This window comes from Symphalangus syndactylus, chromosome 9, assembly GCF_028878055.3.
Source record: "Symphalangus syndactylus isolate Jambi chromosome 9, NHGRI_mSymSyn1-v2.1_pri, whole genome shotgun sequence".
NCBI classification, from domain to species: Eukaryota; Metazoa; Chordata; class Mammalia; order Primates; family Hylobatidae; genus Symphalangus; species Symphalangus syndactylus.
In genome coordinates, this window is record NC_072431.2 from 133,325,183 (window position 1) to 133,336,312 (window position 11,130).

The 11,130-nt window shown below is 43.7% G+C and overlaps 1 protein-coding gene across 3 annotated transcripts in view; it reads right to left on the reverse strand.

Annotated features, from left to right (window-relative positions):
- Positions 1-10,536, reverse strand: part of UHRF2 (ubiquitin like with PHD and ring finger domains 2) — a 101,417-nt gene extending 90,881 nt beyond the window's left edge. For 2 of the 3 annotated variants that reach the window (XR_010113579.1, XM_063609195.1), the window contains exons 1-2: positions 10,009-10,519; positions 2,738-2,968 (exon numbers count right to left, since the gene is read on the reverse strand). Coding sequence is in view for 2 of the 3 variants with exons in the window: in XM_063609195.1 (XP_063465265.1) it covers positions 2,738-2,968; positions 10,009-10,161 (384 nt within the window). In the remaining variant the exon portion in view is untranslated. Of the gene's footprint in view, positions 1-2,737; positions 2,969-10,008 lie in introns of all 3 variants that reach the window. The other variant, XM_055294291.2, reaches the window with a different exon arrangement.
- Between the last annotated feature and the right edge of the window lie 594 nt (positions 10,537-11,130).

Genomic DNA, 11,130 nt, shown 5'->3' on the forward strand with positions numbered 1-11,130 from the left:
CCTGCCTCAGCCTCCCGAGTAGCTGGGATTACAGACACCTGCCATCGCGTCCAGCTGATTTTTTGTATTTTTAGTAGAGACGGGGGTTTCACCATCTTGGCCAGGCTGGTCTTGAACTCCTGACCTCATGATCTACCAGCCTCGGCCTCCCAAAGTGTTGGGATTACAGGCGTGAGCCACCACGCCCGGCCAAGACTTTTCTTTAAAAGAAAAAAAAAAAAACAGAAAACATCACAAATGACTCAAATTTGTATTTAAATGCAGAAAACATTTTAAATTAATGTGTTTTCTTTGGCTTATTAGTACAATGAATTATATTGAAACATTTTATAATAACGAACTGTCCCCACATCCTGACAAACCATATTTGCTTAAAGTAATATATTTTTAATAAGCAGACATAATTTTTTAAAGCAAGTTAAATCAGCTAATACAGCCACAATTCTATTTGCTGACTAGAACTTAGGTTTTACGTCAATGTTAGTGAAGCTGATGTGCTTTTTGTCATGTTTTAGTATCAGTATTAAACTCAATTTATAAAGCAATAAGAAGCTTTCCTTCTTTATGTTGTAGGTCAGTTTAGGTAACATCATAATGATCTACTCCTCATAGGTTTAAAACCATTCAGCTACCCAAGCCTGGTACTTTCTTTGGAAACATGGTTCTATCTCTTCTTAATCTTTCTATATACATATGTAGATCTGTTGGCATTTTTCCATATATCCAAAATTATCTCCATTTGAATAATCTTGAATAGTTTACTTCGTCTACCAATTTTTTGGTCTTAAATGCTTTGAAAAACAGTATAGGTGCCCATTTATCCCAACTGGTAAGAACTAAGAAGTTACAAAGATAGGAAAGGATAAAGCAAAACTGCCATTTGATTATTTCTACACAATTTATTAGATTTGAAAAGGTTGCTGGTTACAAAAGTCAAATAAATCAATTTCATTTCTATGTATCAGGAAACAGATTACTATTTTAGAAGATAACCATATATAATAATTGCATCAAAAACGAAGCTACCAGAAATAAAGCAAAATATTAAATATGTAAAGAGAGAACTAATTAAGATGTCAAACATCTAAGTTAGCCGGGCACGGTGGCTCACGCCTGTATCCCAGCACTTTGGGAGGCCGAGCAGGAAGATCACTTGACCCCAGCAGGTCAAGGCTACAGCGAGCCGTGTTCACGTCACTGCACTACAGCCTGGGTGACAGAGCGAGACCCTGTCTCAAAAAAACAAACAACAAAAAAAAAGAAAAGATCTAAGTTAATGGAGAAGTCTTTTAATGTTCATGAATTAAAAGACTCAACATTGTAAAGATGTCGATTCTCCAAGCTGATCTATAGATGCAATCTCCATAGAATCCCATCAGATTTGTAGAGCTTTACATGCTATTTCTACAGTTTTTGTAGCAAATATTAAAAGCCAAGAGACCCTGAAAGAGAAAAGAAATTGGGGAGATAGGAGAAAGGGAGATCAAAACAGTCTATAAGGCTACAGTACTCCGAACTGTAATCCCAGCACTTTGGGAGGCCGAGGAGGGCAGACGACGAGGTCAGGAGTTTGAGACCAGCCTGACCAACATGGTGAAATCCCGTCTCTACTAGAAATACAAAAATTAGCCGGGCATAGTGGTACGCGCTAAGTAGTCCCACTACTTAGGAGGCAGAGGCAAGAGAATAGGAAGACAGATAGACAAACAGACCAATGGAACCAAGTATAGTAGTTTGGTGGTACCCTGTGGGTGAACAACTAGCACTTCTACTCCTGGGTAGAAATTCTTGAAAATATGCACCAGCATAACAGAAGGTTCAAAACAGCACTGTTTAAAACAGTTGAAACTGGAAACAGCCCAGATATCTATGAATTATGGATTAAATATACTGTGGTATGTTAATAAAATGGAATGACATAATAGTGAAAAGGAATAAAACACAGCTATATGCAGACAATCTTTCAATGCTGAGAAAAAGTAGAATTCCATTATATAAAATTCAAATATAGACAAAACATACTGCCTAGAGAAATATACGTAAGTAGCAAAAATAAAGAAAAACAAAATGAGTATAAAAGAACAAGCAGTTTACCTCTTAGGGAGACAGAGGGAGAAGTGTTCTGATAGGGACACACACGAGGCTTTAAATAGGTATTTAAGGCCGGGTGAGGTGGCTCACCCCCGTAATCCCAGCACTTTGGGGAGGCTGAGGCAGGCGGATCACCTGAGGTCAGGAGTTTGAGACTAGCCTGGCCTACATGGTGAAACCCTGTCTCTACTAAAAATACAAAAATTAGCTGGGTGTGGTGGTGCACGCCTGTAATCCCAGCTACTCAGGAGACTGAGGCAGGAGATTTGCTTGAACCTGGGAGGCAGAGGTTATAGCGAGCCAAGACTGCGTGCGCCACTGCACTCCAGCCTGGGTGGCAGAGCAAGCCTCCGTATCAAAAACAAACAAACAAACAAACAAAAAAGTATTTTAAATCAATCTACTTCTTAACCTTGGTGCAATTACACAAGTATTTCCTTTATAGCTCTTTAAAGTGTACACATACATCTTGTACATTTGTCTACGTATTTCATATCAATTTTTAAAAGACTACTTTTAAAAGTTATATTAACATTCCAATCTTTATTTTCAAATGGCAATCAATGTTTACTTATTCAAAACATCCTGAACAGAAAAGAAATTTACTTGTATTCTCACAACAGTAAGTCTGAAGAAAACAACATACCTTATATATTCCAAAGCCAGGATCAATAAGACGGACACGAGCTGATGTAGATGGCTGACTGGAAGGTCCTACCCTCAGGGCTTTCTTTACTTTAGGTGGACTATTAGAACACGGTTTAGCCTCAATCTGTGTAGATGTGCCAGGAAGATGATCTGGGTCTGGGCGAACTAGCAGCTGAATTATATCATTCAGTCCAACATCGTAGTCAAATAAGGTATATCCATTTTCCAACTAGAAAATAAAGAAAGAATAGTGAAATGCGTCTCTAAAATATATCTTACTACATTTTTAGTTGCTCAAATGTCCTAGCCAAACTTAAAATCCATAGCACTACAATTTATAGAGATTTTAAAACCATTCTTATTACTTAATGGCCTCTGATATCAGTGTCTTCTCTGGACCCCAATACATTCTCTCTCTCTTTTTTTTTTTTTTTTGTGACGGAGTCTTACTCTGTCGCCCAGGCTGGAGGGCAGTGGTGCGATCTTGGCTCACTGCCAGCTCCGCCTCCCAGGTTCACGCCATTCTCCTGCCTCAGCCTCCCTGGAGTAGCTGGGACTACAGGTGCCCGTCATCCTGTCCGGCTAATTTTTTTTTTTGTATTTTTAGTAGAGACGGGGTTTCACTGTGTTTGCCAGGATGGTCTTGATCTCTTGACCTCCTGATCCACCTGCTCGGCCTCCCAAAGTGCTGGGATTACAGGCGTGAGCCACCGCGCCCGGCCATAAATTCTTAATAATTACTCCATATTCACTACAGAGAACACTGCTAGCCATTAAAACAAAAAAAATGGGCCGGGCACGGTGGCTCACGCCTGTAATCCCAGTACTTTGGGAGGCCGAAAAGGGCAGACGATGAGGTCAGGAGTTCGAGACCAGCCTGACCAACATGGTGAAGCCCCGTCTCTACTAGAAATACAAATATTAGCCGGGTGTGGTGGTATGCACCTGTAATCCCACTACTCAGGAGGCAGAGGCAAGAGAATCTCTTGAACTCCACAAGGGGAGGTTGCAGTGAGCTGAGATTGCGCCACTGTACTCCAGCCTGGGCAACAGAGTGAGACTCTGTCAAAAAAAAAAAAAAAAAAAAAAAAAAAAAAAAAAAAAAGGTGGGGGGAGGGGGCTGGGCTCCGTGCCTCACGTCTGTAATCCCAACATTTTGGGAAGTCAAGGTGGGAGGATCACTTGAGCCCAGGACCTCCAGACCAGTCTGGGTAACCCCATCTCTACAAAAAATAAAAATAAAGTAAAAAACTTAGCCAGGTATGATTGCACATGCCTGTGGTCCCAGCTACTCAGGAGGCTGAGGTGGGAGATCACTTTAGCCCAGGAGGTCACGGCTACAGTAAGCCATGATCATGCTATTGCACTCGAGTCTGGGCAACAGAGTGAGACCCTGTCTGAAAATAAATAAATAAATAAATAAATCCCAAAACGTTTCACTGTGGCTGTGACCTTATGACCTACACAGAAAAACTCTAAACTAGATTTAATTTCTCATCAAGTTTTATTTTTAATCAGTGCTTGAATCAACTTCAAGAAATGTGAATTTTCAAAGTTGTTTTATGACCTTATTTTTCATGAAGACATTAAGTCATCGGCTCAGTGTTTCAGTTTTAAAAAACACATTAAGTCAAATATTTTATCTCTCTAAAGCATTATCAGTAGGTTTTTATTTTTTAAGTCAAGCAGAAAAAAAGCCAAGAAGGAATAATTCTAATTCTTGCTCATGTTACTCCACTTGCCTGAAGTTCTCTAATTCTAGCCATCTGCAAGAATTATCAAGTTTTATCAATAAGTCTTCCAGAAAGAATAGTGAATAAATTATTTGTAACCCACCCATATTTTGGTAAGGGTTACAGGTTCAAATCCTAATCCATGGTACTTGAGAATGTGACCTTATTTGGAAACAGAGTCTTTTAAAGAGGTAATCAGGAAATAAATTTAACAAAAGAAATGTAAAACCTACTGTTATGGGGTAAGTTGCGTCCCTGCCAAAATTTTTTTGTTAAAGTCCTAACCCCCAATACCTCAGAATGTGACTTCCTTTTGAGATAGGGTCTTTAGAGAGGTAATTAAGTTAAAACAAAGTCATTAGGGCCCTAATCCAATATGGCTAGTGTCCTCATAATAAGGGGACATTTGGAAAGATGCAGCAGGAAGACAATGTGAAGACACAGGAAAAACGCAGCCATGTGACTGGAGTGATGTACCTAATATAAGCCAAGAAAGAAAATTTCTGGCAAAGTATAAAGGGTTCTCCCCCTAGAGCTATCAGAGGATGGCCCTGTTGACACCTTGCTAGACCTCTAGAACTATGAGGACAGTAAATTTCTATTGTTTTAAACCACCCAGGTTTTGATACATTAGTACAACAGCCCTAGGAAATTAAGTCTCCATTTTGTTTCTTTATAAAGTTCAGTTGGCGATTTCACTATGATACAGTGAAACAAGAAAACTAAACTCCTTTCAGGCCAGAACTATCACTTTCCTAGAAACATAATCAATTTTTAAATTGCTTATTTTCTACTGTTCATATGTATTACTTTTCAACATTCACAACTCTAACACAGTAACACCATATTTGAGAAGTCAACCAAACGGAAATAAAAGTATGTCCTGAATTTAAAACTTTCAATCTACTAGATCAGTAATTTGAATTCAGGTGGTCCAAGAACCCAACAAGCACAATCTCAAACACTACAGGTATTCAACATTTGTCAAGTAGAAAAAGGGATCAAGAATTTCACAAGTTTCCCAGTCACGGAATTAAATTATGTACTACCTCACAAGTCAGCATGCTTTTTCTAAATAAGCCTAAGTAGTATTCCAAGTCAGTAAGCAAATAAGCCCTCATAAGGATATGGATGTGAATGTTGCTTCCTTGATTAAAAAAAAAGGAATACCCTCTAGTCTTGAACTCCTGTGGAGGGACAAGAAAAACCAAAAAACTCAAGGAGCGAACACTGCATTCACACCATCATTCTGACATTCTCCAACACCCCCACAAAAAAACCCAAACAAAATACCTTACTAATTCTGGAGGAGCTCAAAAAGCATAACATACAACTGACAAACATTATGACTATTTTTAAACGGAAGTGCTTAAAGATAATTAAAAAAAAAAAATTTTTTAAAGTATAAAACATGCAAATTAACCAGTAGGACATTTCCAAAAATGAAGATAGCAGTTAAAGTGGTAAAACTGCTGGAAATTGAAGGAATATTTTTCCACTTAGGTTTGAGGGACCAGAGTCTGAGGGACGTTGAGGGCATTTCTACAGTCAACTCCTGGTTAGTTTCTGCTGAATGATGGTCAGGAGTAAATACAAACTGTTTCAAGTGGTGCTTTTTAAAATCTGATTTGACAGGAAAAAATGTCATAAGAGCACATGTCTAACCAAATGTCTAAGCATATCAAGGCATGAGGCCTTATAATAAGTTACATCCACAGTAACATATAACCACCTCTCCTCATGCTTGCTATGACAGGCTTTTTAAACCCAGATTATCCACTCCTTCCCTAATTCATAGGTACTCCTCCAGTCTTCCTACAATAGTGACCATTTATCTACCGCAATAACAAGTTCCACACAACTTTATTCCACAAAGCTTCACATATTATGAAGAACTGTGAAGCGTTGAGATGATTTACTTGAAAAGTACTGAAGTTCTTCTATATTTAATGACAGCGAAGATTGAAAGTTATCTCTGACACTCAAATTATGCTCTAAGTAGGGAAAAAAGGAAGCGGTCATTTAGAAATTACAAACATCTGTGAGTCAGAAGCATGTAACTTAGGTCCATCAATGTCTCAAAAGTAAACGTTTGAGAACTGCCATACTCGAAGATGGAGATGCAGGATTTACAATACTTAAGAAGCAAAAATGGTTAGGATTTTTTGTCAGACCCCTCTTGAAATCTTACTGAGTTGAAAGAAGAAACTCCAGGTAACAAGAGGCAGTCAACAATGATGCAAGGGAATACTAGAAAGCAAATGCCAAGTGGAAGTGGCTGAGAGGGCAGTGGGAAGTCATTCGCAAGCAACTACTGACTAGGGATGCCAGTGAAGGGCATAAGTTAATAACTTTCACGTATCCATCACATATTATAAATGTGTATTATATATGTTATATACATCATATATAATATATACATAGATATTCCTTTAAATAGGCAAGTCCTTTTATATTCTGTGTGAAAACCAAGGTGGAGAGGCAACTTTTTTCAACTATGGTTCACGCCCCATATTGTTATCTATTTCAAGACCACCTCTATAGTGGTAAGGAGTGAAAGAATGACAGGAGACAGAATCCTTTAAAATAGGAAAAGCTCTGGATTCTTAAAAGACTTAGAGATCCACCAACATAATAACTCTTCCATAAAAAGACCCAATCCCCCGCGTGCCTCAAACTCAACTTCCCAGATAAGAATGTTCACAGCATGTTATCCTACTCTAACCAAAACTTATAGCCCTGAATTGCAGGTCTCCATTTTGACCATCAAATGTGGAGTCAAGGCTGGGCACGGTAGCTTACGCCTGTAATTCCAGTACTTTGGGAAGCCGAGGTGGGCGGATCACCTGAGGTCCTGTCCTAGATAGAGACCATCCTGTCCAAAATGGTGAAACCTTGTCTCTACTAAAATACAAAAAGTTAGCCGGGAGTGGTGGCGCAGGCCTGTAGTCCCAGCTATTTGGGAGACTGCGGCAGGGGAATCGCTTGAACCCCGGAGGCGGAGGTTGCAGTGACCTGAGATCGCGCCACTCCAGCCTGGCGACAGGGCAAGACTCCGGCTCAAAAAAAAAAACAAAAACAACAAAAAAAGTGGAGGCAATTAACACTGTCTTCTCCAACTTCACTTACATACACATCACCTGGAGATCTTGTTAAAATACAGGTTCTGCTTCAGTAGGTCAGCTTCAGTAGGTCTGGCGTGAGGATTCCAGGTAAAGCTAACGCTGCTGGTCCTGAGAATCCAGGGACCATACTTTGAATAGTAAGAGACTAGTGGGAGACTATCTTTCAACATTCATTTTCTAAACTCTGGTGTTATCAGAATCTCCCATGGGGTCTTGTTAAATTCAACTACTTGCAGTTCTGGGGTGAGCTGAATATCTATAATAAATATCCACAAGCGATTCTGATACATACCAAAGATTAAAAGCTGCAACCTAACATATGAATGGAGTATGGGGGGCGGGTACCGCTTAAATAAAAATAAATGTATTGTCTACAATTTATGACATTTTTCACTACGTGGCAGTAAAGCATTCTGAAGTAGGGATACCTTTTTCCAGTGAGGACATGGTATTTTACAGGATGGGGACTTTCTGTGATGCCAATCCAGTAGCTACCTGCTACAGGCTGGCTAACTCATCTGTGGAGCTCCAAAGACCACGAAAGATAACACTCATTGCCATAGCTACTTGTCAGCTCATAAGGAAGTGAACACACAGCTGGTACGAAGGACCTTCCTTTTCAGTCTCCAAGTTAATGGCTGGCACCAAAGGTCTATTCCTCTTCCCTGCTGGCACCAAAGGTCTATTCCTCTTCCCTACTGGTTTATCACTGGGCTGAAGAAATCAAAGTAGGGAATTACCCACTAGGACCCTGGAAGAGGAAGTACAACGGTTATCCTCAGTTTTCCCTGGAATCTGGAATGAGCTTCCTGGTTTACTTAAAGTCTACTTTGTTGCCTTGAATTTAACCCAATCCGATATGTGATAATTATTTCAGTATATTTGATAATAAAGATTTTAGGGGTGTTGCCCAGGAACATCCTTAATTTCTATCTCTGGTGCTGAAATCACCAGCGTCCTAGGAATTCATTACTATTTGTCCCCAGCTAGAAAATAAAATGCATCAGACGGTTACATGCTTTTTCACTTACGATCAAAAGGAAACCCTATCAGCCGCTTGAGGCACAGCAAAGCAAATCTATGTAGTATTTAACGAGTGTACAATTATTTCAAAAGCAAAGCTTACAACTAAATACCTGTTTTTACACGTCAAACACTAAGGAGTCGGTAAAAAACTGGCTGCAAACACAAATCAAAGGTGCTATAACATTATTTTAAACAGAGAAAGAAAGGGGGGAAAAAAAGGTCTCTCCTTCCCGAAGTGTAATTTGTTACTATGAAATTTCTGGACAGTCTTCGAAGACTAAGCCTGTGAAGGGGAGGAAAATATTCCTTTTAAGTAGTTTGCAACTGGAGACTACTTCTACCAAATCAAAGAGCTACACTTATTTCAAACCACAGGATTGGTGGCAAACTGTGTGGTCTATCAACTCAGGATGCCAACTTTTTAGTGTATTAACAACAACATGAAGACAAAGAAAAATATGATGGGTCTGAGTGGGTAGGGATCTAGATTATAAGAGACTTGTGGAATAGGAAAAAAACTTAGACTGGCCAGACCATAAAAATACCAGAGATGCCCACAGACAGCCTTCAAGTATGCACCGCTGGCTATGCTGCAATGCTGTGCTAAAAGCGTGAACGAGATGAGTATTAGAAAGCGAGAAGTAAGAAAACCAAAACAGTCTTATACTCGCTTTCACTTCGGGAATAAAACCCCTGGCCTATATAGGGCATTCGTATACCCGGCCCCCGGTTAAACCAACAGTTTCTTCATGCCCAGGTCTCTAACCTCCCTCGAGACATTCCAAACCTAGGAGAGGCGGCGAGGGAGAGGCACCATAAGTTCTGGAAACCCTTCGAATCTTCAGTTTGCGCGAATCCTACCACAGTCAGAAAGCAGAGATAGGGTTCTTCTTCTTGAGAGCTCAATGCCCGAGTTTCCCCTGTTTGAGAGTCGAAGACGCGGAAGAGCCACGGAAGCGAGGCGAACGCTCAGCCGGGTCAGCCAGCTCTCCGGGTCTCCCGCGCGGTGGCATGGCCGCCAGAACCCTCTGCCCTCCCCGCCCTCTGGGGGCCCCAGGCCCCGCCAAGCGCGGGAAGCGAGGAACCTGGGCGCCCACTGCCTACGGCCGCTGTCCTACCAAAAACAAACGGCGAAATATTTGCGCTCCGGACGCCCTCACTTCTGACCCCGCGCGGCGCACCTCCAGTTGGGACTGGCAGAGACCCACTCCCCACCATCTGGCGGGACTGGGCCCCGCACCCTGCGCCTCGCGGGGGCTGCCCACCCGCAGCGGAGCCAGGTGAGCCCTGCGCGCGCGGCGCACCGAGCCCTCGGACCTGCGAGTCCAGAGGAGCCCAGCTTTCCGGCCCCCGGCTTCGCGAGGGGCGCGGCGGGCGCGCCTCACCTGCTTGCCCCGGTAGAAGAGGCGCTGGCATTCGGGCCGCACGTCGAACAGCGCCCACACCCGCTCGCGCAGCTCCTCAATCGTGGCTTTGCGAGACACGTCCTCAATGGTGCACGTCTTGGAGCCATCAATGGTGCGAACCTGGATCCACATCTTGGCGCCTAGAGAGGAACCGGTCCCCTTTGTCTCCCCCTGAGCTCTGGGCGCCGCGCCCCGCCCGGCCCGCGCCGCTTCCCCTGCGGCTCGGGCCCTCCGCGGCAGGCGGGCGAGCGCGCGCACTGGACCGACCGGACGCCGGGCCCGACAGGCGGCGACGACTCTCAGTCCGCGCGCCCTACTAGCCGACTTCAGGGGAGACGACCGGAACCACTCTGAGGCGCTGCCGCAGACACCACCTCAAAAATAAGAAGAGGCCATGTCTGCGCCGCGCAGAGTGTTTACTTATAGAGCTGGAGCTCCCACATGGAGGTCACGGCGCCAAGCCGGATCTCGCGAGATCCACGCCGGGCTCCGCCTTAAAGAGGAAGCGGCCCGGGAGACGGTTACAGACCCGAGGGAACGAAAATGGGCAGGCGCAGAGAGGGCGGGTCGGAGGGGCGGGGCTACCAAAAGCCGTTACTTGCCCCACCGCCTGCACCTGGCCACTGGGCACGCCCTCTAGCCTTTGGGTTTCGGACAGTTGAGCGGCTACTCACATCGGTTGCCGTTTTGAGGCCTCGTTTCAGGGCTGAGGGGGCGGGTGCCTCCTCAGGCTTAGCGGATATGGTTCTTTGGTCTCAAAAACACACCAAAAATAAGAAACCCTGGCGTGCACGTGTGTAATCGTGGAAAGGGGGCGCGGGCGGGTGCGGCCTAAACTTCTGAGAAAGAACTGAAGGAAATGTGCGCGCTCCACCGCGCTCAGTAGGAAAGCTCCCGCCACGCGCCTGGCGGGTCGGGTCGCCCGGGAAAGGCCCCGGGGGCCCTCCTTCGCGAACGCGTTTCCCTCCTAGCTGCAATGCTGCTTTCGCGCGGAAACGCACTTCCGAGGGTTTCCCGTCGCCTGGCGGAGGCGGCAGCTGCAGGCCCATCCTCAGGCCGCGGGTCCCGCTGGGATCGCCCTCCGGCCTTGGAGAAGCCGGG